The following is a 21346-nucleotide window of genomic DNA, read 5'->3' as shown; positions in this document are numbered from 1 at the left end:
AGAAATATTTGAACTGGTGTGTGTTATACTATATCAAGTTTTTGAGTGAATGGGAATTAAAGGTTTGTACAAAAGTTGATGATCAAATATTTTATCATAACACCAATATTATCAAGATGTTCTTGAATTCAATATGGTACATTTTATCATGGGAATATTTTGTGCTAGAAAAATGAATGACTTCTTTCTTATTTTACCATTTTTGAGGAGATTACAGAAAAAAACCCAGATATATATAAAATTTATAAAAAGAAAAATAAGTAGAAGAAAGCAGATGATAACAGAGTAATTACTGGAATGAAGAGTTACCTCAGAATTTGTCTTTAAAATTAATCATCTGAAAACAGCAAGGTTTCCAGGAGAGATGGCTAATATCCCAGATTATTAGAAGAAACGATATATTTTGAAAAATAGCCGATCTTAACTCCTTATTAGCAGCAAGAGACTGAAAAGGAGAAAACATTAAACAAATTTGTATTCATGATGGAAAACTAGGATTGAGAGAGAACAAATATGTTTTCCCCTCCCTTCAGTTGGAAGATTTTCTGTATGTTTGTTTCTTGTGCAAATCAGTTTTTGGTTGAGGGTGAAAAAGAGGGTTTTTTTTAGGAGCAAATCCTTTAAAATATAAAAAAATGTCAAGTAACTTTAGGATAAATAAAACCTAGAATGTATTTACAAAAAGAAGTTGTCAATTTTATTTTCAATTAAACTTCAATCATGGTGAAAAGACCACATACTATTTTCCTGTCATAGGATTCTCCGCTGCTGTAGGTTGTAGCTAATGTTGATGCACATTCTTCTAGATACCAAGGTTTTCTTCCACTTTCAGCTGTGCTACTAATGGAGATGGTATAGATGCTATTGGTGTAGCCATCACACGAGCAATGATCCTTACTTCTTCCACCATTTCCAGATGCCCACACATAAATGGAGCCCAAGTTGTTTCTGCCCTATTTGAAATAAATTAAAAAATATTGAAATTAGAAGTAGATAATAAATTGTAATAGCCTTTTTTGGTAATTTAGTTTGGATAAAATATTTTATTTGTAATTTAAATCCATCCTATAAAGTATCAAATATAGATTATAATACTCTTTTATTTTAAGTACTTGTTGCTAATACTTGCTGCTCCAAAAAGGTTATGAAATTACCAGTGAATAAATTAATAAATTAAAGGACTAAAGGACTGACAGCTCCTAGTTATGCAACACATAAATTTTATTTTTCTTATTTAATCTTGTAAAAAAATATTCCATTCTGATAGTATCAGAAAATGAATATATATTACCGGTAGGTCTTTCTACTTCCATCCAGGGATGGGATGCTACCGGTTCGGTCCAGTTCTGTAGAACTGGTAGCTCTGAAAAGCAGCAGACACCAAACTGGTTCGGTGTGATGACCTTTTGGTCGTCTATTTGGCCCACCCGCCTGCCCAGGCTCTTGGCTATCCTTTATTTCCTGCTTTTTCAATGTCAGCTGCTTTGCGTGGCACAGCTGAGGTTGAAAAAGCAGGAAAGAAGAGGATTTTCAAATGCTGCACACCCGCGTGCAGCGCTTGTCAGCTGTCCGGACAGCACAGCTGATTTTTTTCCGAATGCTGTACATGCACGCACAGTGCATGCAAAATGCACTGTCACTGAACCAGTAATAACACCGGTTGAATCCTACCCCTGCTTCCATCATAACGAATTGTCCAATAGATAAATGATCTTTTCTGATTATAATATTGTTTTATTAACTATTTTACATTTTATATTGTACTTCTTATAAAGCTTAATTGGATTAGATTTATCATCATTATTTATAATATTTCAAGGACTATGTGTATTATATCATTTAATAATTCAATATCATTACAAATGTATAAATCATTTCTTCTAAAGACTATCTACCTAGATATAAGTATGTATTTTAAATTTTGATATTTATAACTGCCCCAAGATTAATGACATTGCCCAGTATTGAGTACAATCCTATGTTTGGACCTATACAGCTTGTCCTCGGAAATTGTGGGAGCGCCATCACTTGAGACTTTCAAGAAGAGATTGGACTGCCATTTGTCAGAAATGGTGTAGGGTCTCCTGCTTGGGTGGGGTGTTGGACTAGATGCCCTACAAGGTCCCTTCCAACTCTGATTATCTGTTATATGTTATCTGTTATCTATACTATGGTAGTAAAAGCAGTGAAATACTTGTTTTGTACACATCAGTACTCAGCTTCCCCCCTTTTTAAATGAAACCATGGTGGATAATAATCCATTGATTGGATACTAGACATCACCAATATGCTGGGGATATTATTTTACATCTTGGCCTAAGGCAAGTAGGAGATGTGGTGGCAAGCTTAAATGCTGCCTAGAGGCTGTAGGGATAAAAGGGGGCAAAAGGAGATTATGAAGGATTCACAGCAAGCTGAGATTACTATTAGTTCACAAGTCTTATAATACCATGAAAGTTCCATCTAAAACACTTGATGAGTAGCACTTTCCCTGAAGGAGCTATTATGCAGTCTTATTAAACCATGGCTTCTTTTGAAACAACAGGTGGAAGATGTGTCCAGTTGCACCTTTGGCTATTTTTGCTGGTCTGCCAGTTATACTTAACCCTTTCCCAAATCAGGAGGCACTGAAGACAGTGACTAACTTCATCTCTCTTTTATGTGTGTCTTTATTTTGCATGAAGCTGCCCTTGAAAATGACTCAGAAACAGCAGGTGTTACAAAATGCAATAACCTGTTTTATTGCCTTTAGGGTCATCTTTGCAGGTAAAATATGCCTGCCCCATATTGTCTAGCAGGAAAATGATCTAGATGCCCAGCTTGAGAAAAACTTGGGTGCTCAGGACACAGACGATCACATTTCAGGGTACTCCATGTATTGTGTGAAATTTGTACATACATATCCACAAGTATTTTTGTTTACTCAATATACTATATATTGGTTTTAGGATTCTTCAAATTCAAAGATATTGTTGAAAAAGATGCAACTGGCATATACAGTATATATTGTTACTATCAAATTGATTTGAAAACTGTGGCAGAGTATATTTTGGAAAATATACCTATTTTAATGTCAAATTGACACTATGATATAACCCAGATCTCAAAATGGAGTAAAAATTGACTGTATATCTGAATGAATGTTGGGATCTTTTATATTAATAAAACTAGTGCATGATAATGATGAACTTCTGTCATTTTCTTTGTTAAAAGATAAATAATATTTGTCAGTTGCTACCAAAATGCATTTACAGTTGTTTATTTACATCTTGATTTGGACCAGCAACATTTTCATCTCAAAGTTAGCTGAGATATTACATGGGATTCTAAACCCAAAAAGTCAACAATCAATCTTTATAAATACTAATTATTCATATATCAATTTAATCAGTTAATTGATAGGAAATGTGAGACCCTCATTTTGGCTTAAAAAACAAAAATGTTTAAACTTTAATGTTAAGCCCCTTGTTAGATTACACATTATACAACAAAAAAAATCCAATTTATTAAACTCATGGCATTTGTACAGAAGAATGAATAATTGTATTATTGGACATGCAACTAAAGTAACATTTATGATTGTTAAATCATAAATTTTTGCAGTGTTCTAAAGTTACTATTTTATGGAAAGAAATATAATTAGATATATTAATTTGACTTTGAAACAAATCAAAGTAATATTTTCAGATGCACATAATCTATTGAATTATATAACCACAACATAAAGGTTGACTGCTAGTCAATGGTAATAGATTTTTTTGACTTCATTATTGCCAAGAGATTAATTTTCAACATAGAAAAAAGATAAATTTATGGCTCCAATTACCCAGTAGGTTCCATATCATATATGCATTACTTGCATCCTACAAACAAGCTGCCTATAGACATAGATTATGTATGAACAATTATAATGAAATATGGTTATCTTTTGTTGAAGTGTTATATTAAAAATTCATCCTCCCTTCTCCACCCTGAGAAGCCATATGTTTCAATTCAATCACTTTGGTCTAGCGATTAAACCACCACATTAGAAACCAGTTCTACTCCTGCTTTAACCACAAAAGCCAGCTGAGTGAATGGCCTAGTCACTCAACCCATTACGTCAGGCTTAGGCCACAAAAAAGTTGGTCAACAATCAGTTGAGCTGAAAAAAAGAGTGGTACCTGCAGGAAAATGATGATGAAGATGAAAAAAGCATATATCTATATCTATAGAGTTTTTATCTGTGTGTCTGTCTGTCTGTCTGCCTGTCAGTTTGTCTATCTCTCTTGCTCCATGTATACATACATTCATATCTACATTATACAGCATTGTTTTTAATATATATTATATATTAATATAATTTATAAATTATATGTAATTATATATTACAGGTAATCCTTGAGTTACAAATGTAATGGAGCCTGCCAATTACATTCATAACCTGGGAATTCGTTGGAATGAATCATGTTAAATGAACGTGAAAAATTCCTGCCTTGACCCATGCATTTACTAACTGAATGTGTGGGTTGTTAAGTGCACAAGATATCTCAAGGTAGGGAAGGGTGGGGAAGAACATGGGGGTCTAGTGATTCCAACCCCCCAAGTCCTCCCCCAACCTACTGAAATACCTATGTTCCCCCCCACCCCCCAAATCTTGCTGGGTCCACTTGAAGATCTCAATGAGCTGTCTCTTCTCCACCCTCTCTGTCACAGCTTCACTTGAGCAAAGGCTTGCTGAAGCCTAGAGGGAGATAGCATTCATCTTTTCAAAAAGCCCTTGCTGCTGAAAATGGAGCTGTGCTGAAAATAGAGACCCAGAGGGATACGGCATCAGCTCTGTTTTTGGTGTGGCTCCATTTTGGGCTTTTTGCAAAGATATTCGGAGACTACAGGGATGCAATCTCCCTGTAGACTTCAGCAAGGCTTTGCAAAAAGCCTTTGCCAGCAAGAACAGAGCATGGGAGGGATGTGCTGGCCCCTCCCAGGCTCTGTTCTTGCCAGCAAAGGTTTTTTGCAAAGATGACCGGAGCCTACAGGAATGCAATCTTTCACCCATGCAGGCTTTGGCAAAGGAAATGACAAAGGAGGGGAGGCTTGAAGAACCAAAGCCTTCCTTCTGCCTGCAAATCCTTTTGCCACAGATCTCATCTATTCTCTCTGAATTGAGTCCTAAAGTAGAGTGAGATCACGTAAGATCAGTAGCGGAAGATCTTGTGCTACTAATCTCGCATGATCCTGTAGTACTTTAGGCTTCTGTTCTCTTTGAATGCACTGCAAGCCTGAAGCAATGAAGCAGGCAAAGAAACTGAAGGCTTGTTAGATCTTCACAATGTGAGTCTTCACAGACCCAGTGGCTGTGGAGACCTGGCTGGAGGTAGTGGGGAAATAGGCAGGATGAATGTTGCAGTGCTTCTGCAGTCGATGGTAAGGGTGAACGACTGCCATGGGGTTGCAATATTTGTAACTTCAAGACTGTGATGTAAGTACTTTAAATGATCGCTAAGTGAGCTGTTGTAACTCGGGGATTACCTGTATATATAATATATTTAATATAATATACAAATCAGTATTATTTATTTAATAAAACAGGATACACCCCCCCACACACAGTTTATTAAATAAATTAAAGAATACTATTTTCTTGAAAACAGAATGTTTCATTTGAAATGAGCAGACATTTTAGAGTACTACAGATAGTTCTCGACTTACAACAGTTCATTTAGTAACTGTTCAAAGTTACAACAGTCCCATAATCTGTTCCTCATGGATGGATGGCCATTTTCTGAACACTGGAAATTCTGTAACTAGCTACATCTAAGGCTAAAGCTTCAGGATTGTAATGCAAAATTTTATTCAATGATGTTAAACATTTACAAGCTGAATTTCAACTACCATCAAAGGAAATGCATTTTCTTCTCAAATTGTAAATTCCAAGTTGTTTTATCTTGTTTCAATAGCCCATCATTTGGAAATGCATATAAAGTAATCCATACATTCCCTGATTTTACCAATCTTGTCAGAAGAAGAAGAAACCTCCTAAATATTATTAAGAAAAGGCAATTTTTATATATCCAACTTCAACTTAAATGCCATCTATATCTTTGGAAATATAGCATTAAACATAGCATTAAAGTAATAAATGAAATATAATTATCAAATTTTTGACTTCCACAGCATTTAATATCTATGGTTAATCTCTATGAATTACAATTTTGTTAATATCAAACTATCTGTGGTTGCCCCTTGCTGTTTCATTCTAATCTGTCCAGATCATTGCTTTTGTTTTCCTATATATTTTGTGCCACATAAAATTAAGGTCCGTTCTTCCAACCAATTTTGTCTTTTTTGAACCAATTAAAGAAAAGGAGAGAAAAATAACTGAAGAAAGATTCATTAATTAAATTCACTTTCAACTTGTCTGTCAGTCATATAAATGTTGATGCTGACTTACGAAAGACATTAATTTTATTCAGAGAAATTTAATGAACAGCAAATACTGCTGAACAAAATATTCTGTAATTTTCTATCAATATATAAAACTTTGTATAACTGTTTCAAACTAATCATTCAGTGGGCTACAACTGTTCGCAGGATCAGTCTTAAGCATATATTATAATCCTTTGGCATTGGAATTTGTTTCATTTATTAATATATATTTTTAGCTCTGTGTTGGCCAAATTTTGGAGGAGACATAGAGTGTGTATGAGAAAGAACAGGTATTTTCTATTGTTCACTTTGGTACAAAATTCTTGGGAATCGGTTTACCCAACATAGTCTCTTTTTCATTTCTTTTCTTTCTCAACAACAATTTGCTTCTAACCATTAATGTTTGGAAAGCTGGAAGCAATCTTCTAGGGATTCTGAATTAGATACCTCATAAATCATATAAAACTCAGAATATTAGTCTTCCCTAACTTTAGTTAGGGAAGTTATTACTTGCATAGCATAATTGTTTTTTAAACCTGACCCCAGTGTTATTTGCCTCCAGTTATTTGTAGTACAAAAATTAGGCTTTGGAACTTCATAGATCAAGGTTCAAAGAACTGTATGAAGTCTTCTATGCACTTTTATTTATAGATATTTTTTAAACAATCTTCAGAAAAAAAGCTTAACGTTTAAAACTTGATCAAATTATATAAGCCATTTCTAGTCTGGATTTTCAAATGAATAATAAAGAATCATAACTGATTGCATCATTTGGAACAGACAAAATAGCTTCAAGCTATTCCCTAAAGAGCTATAATTAGTATTTAATTTGTAAGCATAGCAAAAACAAAGCAAACAGTAAAGGTTGCTGACTGAAGCAAAAGCCAATGCATGTATAGACTCTGCATTTCACTTTTCAAGCTATTTTAGTTGCCTAATCTCCATTCTTCAAGGAGACATATTCTAAACGTTTCTACCACCATAAATATATTTTGAGATCCTGAAAATTATAAAATGATTGGCAATGTTCCTCCTAACCCTAACTCAAATCTTAACCCAGTCCTGAGAAATGCCATCTCAAAGCCTGTGTTACAGCCAGCTACCACAGTGCCACAGTGGGAAGCAGCAGATACCACAGCCCAGCCACAGTTTCAGCCCAGTACTAGGGCAAAAACCTGTTCACATACAGCACCATGCATGAAGACCCAGCTGCTTCTGCCATCTTCACTTCACAGCCCCTTCCACTATGTGGTGCACCATTCCTGCCACCCCTGCCCTGTCTTGTCCTGGCCTTACTTCCCCCAAGATGAGCTTCATTGTCTTCTTCTTCCTGCTACTGAGCGCACCTGGCCTGGCTCTTCCTTCTGAGATCACATATGTCAGGAGCAAGCAACTCATGGATAGGCCCAAGCAGATATTTTACTGTTGATCACTGATATTACTAGAATTTTTTTCAGATTGTATGCTTCCTCTTGGGAAATGGCTTATATAGATTGAAAGGTTTGATCTCTGGTGTTTCCTCCCCAGAATGAAGTCTAACTTGGACTGTTTTTACTCTTTGGTTTAGCCTCCTCCCCTTCAGCTGGGGATTTAACTACACACAACCTCTTTCCCAAGAAAGCCTTGAAGCAACTCTACAATCATGTGTTTGGGCAAGCAGCCAGGCAACAGCTGTAAATTCAAGGACTGTGTGTAAGTACTATTCATTCAGCACCATCATAATTTTGAACAGTCATTGAACGAATGGTCATTAACTGAGGATTACCTTGTTTGGCAATGCTAAGAGAGCTTTCAGTTTCTGTCAACACTATCAACAAGTACCAATGTCAAAATTGGTGAAGCAAGATAGGTGAAAAAGGCAGCATGGATGAAAAGGGAGGCATTAAGGTTCTCACAACTAGCTCAGTAGCACAACACTTGATCATTAATGCCCAATGAACTTTTTGACTCCCAGCCACCTCACTAAATGGAAGGATACACTGGGTACAAGAAGGTAGTGAACATGCCATCAAGGAAAAATAATGCAATATCTGAATTGTCTTACTGAGTTTATCCTCCCTTCTTTATAATACTGAAAAGGATTTGCCATGAGAAATCTGTATAATATTTCACAATGATGCATACCTAACATTTTCACTATGAGGTCCTCTGTTCAACCTGATTTTGAAAATTCACTCAAGTACTTCAGAACTGTTTTAGATTCCAAGAATCTGATGGAATTTATTTTATACAATATATTTGATTCGGCTAAATGTAGAAATAGGGAATATTCTTCAATAAATGTTTTACCATTAAATTTTCATTCATAGGATTTTACAGATTTTTACAGGATTTCAGAACATCTTGTACAAGTTTCCAACTGCTTCTTATATCTTTTCTTCTCTTTCCACACAAAAAAAACCATTATAGAGGAAATGGCAATATCTGCATAATCAGAGATAGCACTAGGCACTGTTCATCTGAAAGTACCTAATATAAAACTACCTTGCAAAAAAGAATGGCAAATGAAACCAACACCCACAGGTATCAGGAGTATTTTTCATACTATAATCCTTTGAACTAATCATTGAATTATTTCAATGCAATTTATATCCTACATTTGCTTCCTTTTGTTCTAATTCAATTCTACATCTTCAGACATACAACTTTACTCCTTTCCCCAATAAATATTAAATAACATAAAATGCCTGGATGAACTAAATCAAAAACAATTTATCTCAGTGTCAGATTTCCAACAGAGGTCACCATATACTTCCGCGAAAACCCACATGATGATTTAAGTTAATAACTTTCAATTTACAGTTTAGTGACCATTCAGCACCATTTTATAACCATTTTTCACACTTACAACCATTGCAGCATTTCCATGGTCACATGATCAAAATTAGATGCTTGACAAGTGGCTCATATGAGGAAACTAGATTCACCTAACAACTATATTACTAATTTAACAACTGTAGTGATTCACTTAAAAACTATGGCAAGAAAATTGTAATATGTGGCAAAAATCACTTAATTGTCTTGCTTAGCAATTTGGGCTCAATTGTGGTTGAAAGTCAAGGAATACCTGTTCATTTGGAAACACTCTTTCAAAACTGAATTTAAAGCATTGCACAAGTCCATTTTACATGTTAAAACAAAACTTATTGTAAAAATTATTTTCTTTTTCTATAACTATGGAAATAAACAACTGTTTATTTATTTAATAAATAACTGTTTCCCATTCTTTTAATTTGTATCAGGATTTGCCACAGCAAGTAGCAACATTGACTGATTATGAGTTGGTGTACGTTCTTAGGAACCACACGGCGACATATATGATTTACTGGGTGTCATGTTTATGAAAAAAATGAGGATTGTTTTTAATACTGACTTTCCATTTCTTTCTTTCATATTTTTCAAACTCAGTATAATACAGTAACAAGTTTTTGGATATTTTTTGTTAATAAGTTAGTGTAGATTGATGCTATAACTTCAGAAATTTGTGAAGACCTAATTAGACTTGATGTCATACTTTTTTAAATGAAGCCTCTGGGCAAGGAAAATGTAAAGCTACAATTAAGAATGTTTTCCAAATAATAGAAATGGACCACACCCAAATTATGAACAATCTGCTGGCTGAATGCTCAATTTAATTTACCAGGCCGTAATTAGATGCACAAATAATAGAAACTTAAAATTCTATTGCCAAAAGTTTTTGATAAATAAAGTATTGGCTCAATTGTAATTATCAAGAATTCATTAAGTGAAAATTATGCCAATTCTTGAAGTTTAGTTCGAATGCATACATTATGCCAACAAAACATCCCTTTCCCTATAAATAGTCATAAATTATTGCATTACTGGGAAATGTGCTACAAATTATACTCTCCAATTCATTACCTTGCATGGAAAAATTGTGATGTCACTTTATTTATGATAATTATAAACAGATGTTGCATGAACTTTCATCATTTGTAAAAGTAATGACGTTTTCTTTTTACCTAACTGAAAATATATTTCTTTCCTGCTGGATTATTATAGACATTTGCAACTTTAATTAAACAGAAGTCTAGTGCTATTTGCAGGATACAACTACAGATGATGTTCACTTAACAATCAAAATTGGAACCAACTACTTCTCTAAGCAATGAGGTCATTAAGTGAGACCTCACGTCATGGTAAATTTTTATTTTACTGATAGATTCTCCATTGATTCTGCTTGTGCGAAGCCAGCTTTGAAGCATGCAAACAGTGTGCATGTGATTGCAGGAGGCCGCAAAGTCATAAACTCCTGCAGATTGCAAAGTGCCTGAAACTCGATCACATTAATTGTCATAACTTAAAACAGTGGCTAAAGAGGGCAGTTTATTACAGGAGGACCACCTGGTATTAGTATAATGGTTAAAGCATCAGGGAAGAAATCAGGTAAAGCCAGCTGGGTGACCTTGACCCAGTCACTATTTCTCAGTCTAGGAAGGAGGTAATGGCAAACCGCTTCCCCAAAAATATTTTCAAGAAAACTGCAGAGACTTGTCTAGGCAGTCTTAGAGAATTGGATATGATTGAATTGGAGTGGGAGAAATCCAGACCTGGCATTTATATCTTGCTGTTCAGAATTATTGGATTACTTCTTGTTTGATCTTAATTTACCAGAGTTCCAAAGGTATGGCTAAAGCAGTTTTTATCAGAAAGACAATTGGGATTCACTCAGGAGTTTCCAGGTCTTTATCCATACTCACAATAGTATCATTATGGTGCCCATTGAGTCAAGAGCAGATTGCCATTTGAATTATAGTCAGCAGATTTTTGTTTACTTGTTGTTTTCTCTTGTACTGAACAGTTTTGGATGCTACTTTTTACTAGTGCTATTAAGTATATTGTTCTTTATCTATCTGGCCCAATACTTGAAGTGTGGAATGCTAGTCAAGCATGCGGCCTGTAGGCCCATAAGCCCTGGAGGTGGCCCAGGAGGCTGTCCTGGAGACAGTGAGGAACCTGCCCCTGCTGCCTGGCCATGCACACCCATTCAGCCGCGATGACCAGGCCCGCCTAGCCTAGCCCCTCAAGGGCAAACAAACTCCTGATGTGGCCCACAATGGGATCAAGTTTGACATCCCTAGTCTAGACTATAGGGTTTCTCAAGAAAAAAACATTTGTTGTAAAAATACATGTGCATTTATGTATGCTTGTATGTACAAATCTTGAAAAATGATTTTATGTATGTGTTTACTTATTTATATACATCTGTAATAATGCATAGAGGTTGTTTGCTCTAATGAACTTGTACAGGAAGGGACCAGAATTCAAAAACAACTTGAAGGCACTAAAAATAAAAATTCATGCACATGTCCACATGTCCAATCCTAATTGAAAAATGCTTTTCACATTAAGAGGAAAGTAGAAAGTTGCAGTGATCTTCAGAAGAGCTGGTGGATTCCATGATCCCTATGCTGGTGCAAGATGGCATTTTGCTGCTGATGTTACTATCAGTTGGTCTGTAATTTTGAGGAATCCTTATTTGGATCCTGGATTTCAATCCTGACACGCTGTCCTAGAAGCATTATTTATTTCCCTATATTTATTATTGATTTATTTTTAATATCATCAATATGCTTCTATTACAACAACAACAACAACAACAACAACAACAACAACAACAACAATAATAATAATAATAATAATAATAATAATAATAATAATAATAATTTTAAGAAGATACTTGATTGATACCTAGGATCGTAGCAGCAACCTGTATCAACCATCAGCAGCAATCAATGATATTTGTGACACATTTTTAAATTTTAAGTTGACTGAGTTTCATGTGTAATGAATGAAATAACAACAACAACAATAATAAGAATAATTTATGCAGAGATGTGTGTGTAACATACCGTTCTGACCCCATTCTCAAAGGCCTGGCGTGTTAAAGAAGCTGGTCCATCAACTGTTTTTCCATCATCATCAGGACCCCAGCTAGCGCTGTAGATATGTATATGCTGTGGATTGAGGCTCAATGATTTTGCTTCTACCATGTCTGTAACATCACCATCTAACATCCGCACTCCTTGGGTGAAAAAAGAAAACTTTGATTTGATATAATACATTTGTATGTCCATTTAGCAACAAATAATCCTTGCTGGTGGCTTGTACGAAAACAACATAAAATATTCACAATGTATGCCCCCCCCAATTAAAAATAGCAGTAGCAAAAAACATCACCCCAAATTATAACTATGATAGCGTAAAATGAATACTTAGTCTTTCTAAATAAGTATTCTAAGTTCTGAGTGTTGCTTAAGAGGCCAGGTTGAATCAAAGGAGCCTCTCTGGATATCTTATTTCATAACTGAGATGTCACCATGAAGATGGTCCTGTCTTTAGTAACCACTTACTTTTATTTCACTAGCAGGAACATCTTGAACATACTAATTGTTTAGGAAAGCTACTTCCAAGATATTAAAGGCTCTATGAATAAGAACCAAAAGTTCAAATTAAATTAGGAAATGAACTAGACAAAGTGCAGTTGGCATAACAACATAGGAAAGGGAAAAAAACCTTTCCCATATTTATATTCACCCACAAAACTTTCAGTACTTTGATCACTTAGACATTTATTCATTATGTACCATTTTCTGTCTCAATTTTCTGTCTATTGTACTAATTTATATAAAATAAACCTAAAAATAATTACTACACTACTTACTACACTTTTCTGATAAGCTGCTGGAACTCTTGCCTTATACCCTAAGATAGACTATTGGCATCTAGATTCAATTAGTGCCCTGACTTTTTCTTCTCTTTCTTGATACCTCGGTTAACTGCTGGACTTTGGTTGGGCACTATCTTACCTCATTCCTTGAAACTTTGTAATCTGGCTAGAAGGAAGTAAGCCCTACCTGACTGTCACTCTTTTCAGGCAAAGACAACAATTGCCTGTAGCAGGAAACAAAGCTCAGCACAACTTTGTACCTTTGGGAATGTGTGACACACAGACAAAGTGACTAAGTAAAACAAAATAAATAAATGCTGAACAAGACTAGCATGATCGTGTTAAATCAGCGGTTTGAGTCAACAGTCATTCATTTTTCAAGCTCTACAGCTGACCCAAAATACCTGGGGAAAGGACCTGCTGTTTCTCCCAGAATTGGAGCCAAAGTGCTAGGTACAGCCATTTTAATCTATACAATCCTGTCAGAAGTACTGTGTTGGAGGTATTAAATTGTCACATAATAGTACCAGCGCTGTTTAAAATTTTATTTTTGCAAGTGATGTCACTTGCAAGCACAAGTTAAGAACAAAATATAAGATTGCTGTCACCAATTTGTTGTAAAAATTTAATTAATCTATGAATGATTAATTTCTAATCTAAAATACATCTTCATTGAAATATAATTCCGTCTCAGTTCTAGATGACGACAGTGATTAGTATGATTATGCTGTCTGATGCCCAACAAATGTGGGCATTTCAGAAGAAAAATATTTTTTTAAATATAATAAGAGACACAAACAAAAGAATTAAAAAGGCAAAGATGACAAGAACTGACAAGATGACAAGAACTAAAAAGAAGCAAATCCATACAATCCAAGTAGATTGTGCAATGTAAAGCAAATTCTATTATTTAATTAGAAAGAATACTGGTAGTTGCAAATTAACCTGATACTAAGATATACAGAAGCCATGTCTTAAAAAGCCATGATAAACATAATAACTATTTTCTCATTTAATAAGCAAATTGATATTTATAATTTAAATTAGCATATTTTATTTAAATAACAACTTTGTTCTTCTCAAATTGTTAAATACTAATTGACACAAGACTTGACTGTTTCATTGGTATAACTCTACTTTTCTTGTCTCCTGCTATTACTAATTACATAATTGAAACTGCAGCATATTATATGTATTGTGAAATTTACACAACAATTTTTCATGCCCTGTAAGATAATACTTATCTTAAGGCACCAGACTAGAAAGCAGGAGACTCTGAGTTCTAGTCCTGCCATAGCCATGATAACTAGCTCGGTGATTTTGGGCCAATCACTCTCTCTTAGTCTAACTCACCACACAGGATGATTGTTGTAGAGAGAATATGAGCAAGAAATATTATTATACATCCTGGTCGCCTTGAGTTATTCATAAAATATCTAAAATAAATCAATTAAAAATACCAATTCCATTGCAAATTTGTCTAAATGAAAAAAAACCAATGACCTCTATTTATATAATAAATAATAAAGATTATCTGACATAAATATTATCAGAAAGATAATTTTCTATGGAAAATGAAAATATTTTTCCATATTAGTTATTTAATATATGCTATGCCAGGTTTTGCTTCCAGAGATAATACAGAGAAAACAGTCCTTCGAAGTTCACTCAGTAATAGAATAGAATAAAAACTTTATTGTCACTTTAAATGTACTCTAATTGGCATCCATTAAAATGAAATTTTATTGCATTCAGCTCTCAAAAGATAATCATTATGCATATACCCACTTGGATGATTCATTCCATGAACAGAGGCCCATATGAATACATATGACTCTGATCTCCCTATTTGCAATTTTGCATATCCACAACTGATAATCATGCATAAATATCAGCATATACCTATACCATTTTCATGTATTCTTGCTTTGGCCTCATGTCTTGTCCATGCCATGCCATATCCTAGCAGAAATCTTGCAGCAAATAAGTATAAGCAAATTTATAAGCCAATAAGACTTTCTTGCTTGCACTGTTCATTTGAGAACTCTATACAAATTTTCACTTTGGGGGCAGTTCAAGCAGACATTTTTCTTGGTTTTCCAGTTGTGCTATGTAATTTTCATTTCTCAACAGTGGTTTACGCCATTCTAATTGGAAACTGATAGATTTAAAGATTTTCTAAATATATCCTTCACCTGTTTTGCAAGAGTAAGCTACCTTAATTATAAAATGCTCAGACAGTTGACATTTGAAAGCAGACATAACAAAAAACCTAACCTGAAACTGTTAGAAGGGTTGGAGTATTTGTTTCCCTATGAAATTGGGATTCCCCCCCCCCTAAGTATAGGCTTAATAAGTCAATCACCTTTCTTCTTTGTTAACAACTTTACAGTGAAGAAAAACAAACAAAACAAAAGCCTGAATCTATTAGAAGTATGTCCAAACGTTTTCATATTCACTGTTTCCTAATTCAACTGCACATAAATAGCAGGTATATATTCAATTTTCATAGAGATATCGTGATTGACAGGGTCCTTCTTGGAACACGTGAAAGAGCTCACAGGATGAAGAAATCAGGGGCATAAGCAGGTTGATGCCATCTATCATTAGCTTAATTGAGGTGTTCCAAAGGAGATGGCCATCTGCTATGGGGAAGGCACATGTCATCTAATCTTCCACAATCAAGTGAACCAAGTGAAAAGAAAATGTAGCTACATTGTGCAGACAACTATAATAGAAGGTAGAAGAAAGAAATGCTCAAAGCAGAGTGCAGTCATAGGCATAGTACAGCATACATAACCTGAGTCCCAATTCTCATAAACTGTACATATTTTGTTAAATACATTTTTTTCTATATAATGCTTTATAAATAAAGTATTGGAATAAAATAGGTACAAATAAAAAGAATCACCTGTATTTAAGATACAACTTCAGTTAATTTAAGAAGCATCCCCAAAACCATTGGGTTCCATAAAATCAACAAGGTGTGTTGTGCTCCTTGAGCACTCAGAGATTATACCGTTTATGGACAATTTTAAAAATATTTCCCTCTGAAATAAAGGCTAAAGACGGTGAATTAAATTCCACTAAGATTAACTCTTTGTTTTATCTTTTAAGGCATCACATTTCATAAAGAAACATAGGGAACCTGATCACATTTTGGTGATCTGACTACATCACTAACATGCCATTTACAACCTTAAGATACTCCCCACAAATTCCTTCTGATCTAAAATATACTTGACACCCAATCATTTTATAATAGTATTTCATATATTTGAATATTGTAAATGGAAGAGGAAGAGTGCAGTTACTACCATCTGGCTTCACCTTTTCTGGCAGCCAAACTAAGGTTAATACAGTTATAGGGCTTTACAAAAATCCCCAGTTCTGTTATGTTAGTGCTTAACCAATGCAATGCGGTCAGGACTTGAAAGATTGAAATTCAATTTTTGAAAGCTTACTGAATGATAATGGCCCAGTCCCATTAATAACACAGATCTTTTGTTCTGGGGAAATATTGAAGATTGTAATGCTAGATATAAGTACTGCACTGTTGGAGAAAAGGCAGAATACAAATCTAATAACGAAATGCACAAAATACTAAGAGCTTCTTTAAGGCAATTCTCTTTTATTCTTTAAAGAATTATCATATTTAATATACTGCGGTTGAACTAACCCTATCCATAAAATTGCATATTTTGCCCAATTTCTTGTTCTTTGAAATTCCCTTTTCATCTGATATTTGGAGAATGACATCAAAAGAAATATCCGAATTTTCCCAAAGCTGTGATTATTTTACTTTTAAGGAAACCAGTTGCAATATATCATCTAAATTTAGACATTTCACTGTTCTTTGAAGAAGTTCTGTGATGTTGTTTGAATAAATGGATATTTGTCTGGTTTGAATGCAAACTGTTTTCCCAGTTTACATGACAAAAGAAGCCAAAATGGATTATAAATATCTATATACACAATAGCAATGGGAATAAATAATATTATGTATTACATATGCATTGATTGTATACTATCAGGTCCAAATGACTACATAGATATATATAATAATATTAACTCCTTCATCTGTTGTTCAAGTTAATATTAATAATTAATAACACTTATTTTAAAAAACACACATAGAAAATATATCTCTCAATCATAAATTATAAATATGTGGCTTTTCACTTCAGCAAAAATGAATGTGTGTAGTTATAGATGGATGATTAATTATTTTGAAATAACTATAAGGCATTCATAACTCTCTCTCTCTCAGCACTATTTGTATTAGCAAGTTAATATGGGCAATAACATCACCATGTAGATCTTGCTTTATTTTCCTTAGGTAGATTTGGCAGATTGGTTTGGCTCATACCATTTCTGAAACATAAATTCATTCCAGTCAAAAATAACAGAGGGACAAAGAACAAAACAAATTAATTTGGAGTTTTTATTTTATTTTTTTATATATGCACACTGGTTTCTAGACTAATATCAGAACCAATATACAAACTGGCTCTCAGGATGCTGAAATATTTAGCCCACAAATAAAGTGGGAGAAAAGAAGTAATTTTGGGGGGACATCTCTAGTATTCTTTACTTTTTAATGAATAGAAAGGACATACAACATGTTCTTAAGACTGTGTGAGGTGGGTGAGATTTGCCTCAAAGTGACACTTCATTTTGCAAAGGCACTGTATTTTATATTGTTTAGGAAAAGAATGAACATAATTTGCTTCAAGTCAACAAGCACCATTTGGTCTAAACTTTTAGTAAATCAAACAGTTCTTTTGAGAGGAAGGACAATTCCCTGCAGGACATAAAAATTGGAAGAGACTTTTATGCATGCAGAAAAAGATATATGCCAGAGAAAACTGCAGAGAACATGTCAGGGTAGAGTGAATCACTATTATTGGAAGAGGCCATATTAATTAATAAATTTTCTTATGAACTTTTGTTGAAGCCATTCATCCCCTCAAAGATTTAGACAGTCTTAAAAGTTGTAGAAGGGAGATTAAAGTAACATAGTATAGCTAGTAATTTTACTAGCTATAGTAATTGCTTCATTATTATCGCAGTAAAGCAACAGTGAAGGTATTTTTTTTCTCAAATAATGTATGTCACCATAAAAATGAGGCTTATCAGTTATGCTTAAGCACTTTATAGTTAAATGCAAAAATAAGTGCATGAAAATGTTATGTAGAATAAATTTAACACTATAACTATACACACACTTACCAGGCATAACTGCCATGCTTACTGAACAAAGTGACTTACTTTGACTTAGATAGGGCTTTATTAATTTTAAAATATTACTTTTAAATAATAATTACACTTACCTCCAATTCTGGCATTATATGCAATTCCTACTATGCAATGTGAGTTATTTGCTGTAGCTGCTACTTCTCCAGCACAACGGGTTCCATGTCTATGGAAGGAAAATATTTTAAATTAGTTAAATTAGTTAGCTCCAGTTAACAGTGGCAGCGTTCTAGGACCCACACTCTTTATACTCTATATAAATGACCTTTGCGATCACCTTATAAGCAACTGCATCTTCTTCACAGGTGATGTAAAACTATTCAACACCACCAACAATGCTACTGCTCTTCAAAGTGACCTTGATTATGTGTCTGAATGGTCAAACATCTGGCAATTCCAAATCTTGACCAATAAATGCTCTATCCTACACATTAGTAAAAAAAATCAGTACACCAAATACAAACTTGGCGGATATGACCTCATTGATGACCTTCACTCTGTCAAGGACCTAGGAGTACTCATCTCTAATGACCTAAGCGCCAGAGCTCACTGTAACAGCATTGCCAAAAAGGCATTAAGAGTTGAAAATCTAATCTTATGAAGCTTCTCCTCGGGAAATATTGAATTGCTAACTAGGGCATAAAAAACCTTTGCTAGACCAATACTCGAATACAGCTCACCAGTCTGGAATCCACACTGTATATCAGACATAAATACAATTGAGCGAGTCCAGAAGTATTTAATGAGAAGAGTAATACACTCTTCTGCTCTCAACAGAATACCCTATATCACCAGGCTTGAGATTTTGGGCTTGGACAACCTTGAACCGCCTATGGTTGGACTTATGCATAGTACACAAAATTATCTGCTACAATGTCCTACCAGTCAATGACTACTTCAGCTTCAACCACAACAATACACACAACAGATACAAATTCAATGTAAACTGCTCCAAATTTGATTGCAGAAAGTACGACAGCAATAGAATGGTCAATGCCTGGAATGCACTACCTGACTCTGTTGTAACATCCTCTAATCTCCACTCCTTTAACCTCAAACTATCCACTATTGACCTCACTCCATTCCTAAGAGGTCTGTAAGGAACATAGTGCACAATCGTGCCTACTGTCCCTGTCCTATTGTCCCCATTTATTTGTACCTATTTCCTGTATTTTTACTCATGTTTATAGTTAAACCTATTATCTTGTAAGTGATTGACAAATTAAATAAATAATAATAAAATAGGGATAACACTGGTTACCTAACTTTGTTTGGCTAAATATAATATATGTTTGTTAGTTTAAATGTGTGTGTCACTTTAAACTGTAAGCCAAGTATTTGGGTGCGGTTGTAAATCATCATAAGAGGGAGCAAGAGAGCTCACTGTTCGCTGGCTTTTACTGGAATGCTGACAGAGAAGGATTGATGGTGATTACTGTGTGCGTTTGCTGAGAGAAGAAAAGAAAGTTTGATTTTGCTTCATATCTCTGACTGCAAAAGAGATACATCATTGGACTGATTGTTTGTGAGTTGAACGACCTATTTTCTACACTGGACTTTGCAAACTGAATAACCCTTGGACTGTCTGAACTTAGTGTATGACATATGGACTGCTTTGACTATGCTATAACTCTTGCTGGAATAAAAACTATTTAATTGCACAGTGTATCTGTCTTACTGATTGTAAAGCTACAACAACGCTTTATCTCACACACACTCTCTGTCTGCTTGACTGCCGTTGCACGTTCTGCTAGGGTGTTGTATCCCTAACACTGGTTATGGGCCCAGGTGCACAGTCAGTCTAACCAGTATAACAGGCTTGTGAGTGAGAGTTTGTGTAGCAACACAATATTGTAAACAGAGAGCTGTGTTTTTATTAATATAGTTTTATATCCAGATAAAGATGGCAGGAGTCAATCTACAAAGTTTGTCTCAAATATCCAAGCTGGATGGAACAAACTATGTTTCATGGTCCATGAAATGTAGTCTACTTCTACGAAGAGAAGGTTTGTGGGATTTAATACAAAACCCACTAGAAGTAGATGCATGGGATCCGGAGGAAGAGGATGATGCCCAGAAGATAAAGGAATATCAAGTGAAGAATGAGCAAGCTCTTTGCATAATAGGACTGACTCTCTCTGACCAACAGCTTGTCCATATACGTGGGAAGAGACAGTTGCGAAATGTTGGGAGAACCTAAGGAAGATTTATGTTCGGGACAGTGTAGGAGCACATATAAATCTTACACGGAAACTGTTCAGAACACATCTTCAGAGGAATGGAGACATGCTAAATCATATAAACTCAAATGAAGAAAGTTTTTCAAGAACTGCATGAAAAGGAACTTATCTTCACTGAACTGCACCAAGTTTATATCATTTTGTCTTCATTAGACCAGAGCTACGATGTTGATTACGTAACTTCGCTTGAAGTATTGCCAAAAGATAGTTTATCTTTAACTGACATTACTGGCAGATTAATTGAAGAAGCCAGGAGACGGCATGAAAGGGATCAACTCAGAAGTGAACCATCACAATGTGAAGAAGAGAAAATATCTCCGTCAGCGTATACAATTTGAGTTTTGGTTAAACTAGGTTATGTGATTACCTTTAGGGGAGACAATTGCATAATTGAAAAGGATGATAAGAAAGTGACTGCAACTTTAAGAGGTGAATTGTATGTGTTAAATGATAGTTTAGAGGTGGCTAACACAGTTTATGATAATGTTAAACCTCACAATGAGTGCATACATCTGTTACACAGACGTTTGGGGCATATAAATTTTAAAATGCTTAAACAAACAGTAGAACAATCTAACGGTATAAAACTGAAACCTTGCAGTAAGTATTTGCAATGCAATGTATGTAGTGAAGAGAAAAGCAAGGTGATATCAGCAAATAGAGTAAATGGATTTAAAACAAAGGAACCTTTAGAAGTAGTATTTGCTGATATTATAGGTCCTAAAAAACCAAGTGTGGGAGGTGCTCGATA

The 21346-nt window shown here is 34.6% G+C and overlaps 1 protein-coding gene across 1 annotated transcript in view; it reads right to left on the bottom strand.

Moving 5' to 3' along the window:
- Positions 1–21346, bottom strand: part of PCSK5 (proprotein convertase subtilisin/kexin type 5) — a 145336-nt gene that overhangs the window by 41327 nt on the left and 82663 nt on the right. The window contains exons 6-8 of the mRNA XM_026675098.2: positions 18433–18521; positions 12282–12454; positions 741–953 (exon numbers count right to left, since the gene is read on the bottom strand). Of these exons, the coding sequence (XP_026530883.1) occupies positions 741–953; positions 12282–12454; positions 18433–18521 (475 nt within the window). The remainder of the gene's footprint in view (positions 1–740; positions 954–12281; positions 12455–18432; positions 18522–21346) is intronic.

The sequence above is a fragment of the Notechis scutatus genome, chromosome 2 (genome assembly GCF_049901735.1).
Source record: "Notechis scutatus isolate UNSWTSFEM ecotype Mainland chromosome 2, rNotScu1.2, whole genome shotgun sequence".
Classification (NCBI taxonomy): Eukaryota; Metazoa; Chordata; class Lepidosauria; order Squamata; family Elapidae; genus Notechis; species Notechis scutatus.
Note: the sequence above shows the minus strand (reverse complement) of the source record. Positions and strands in the feature narration are given on the sequence as shown.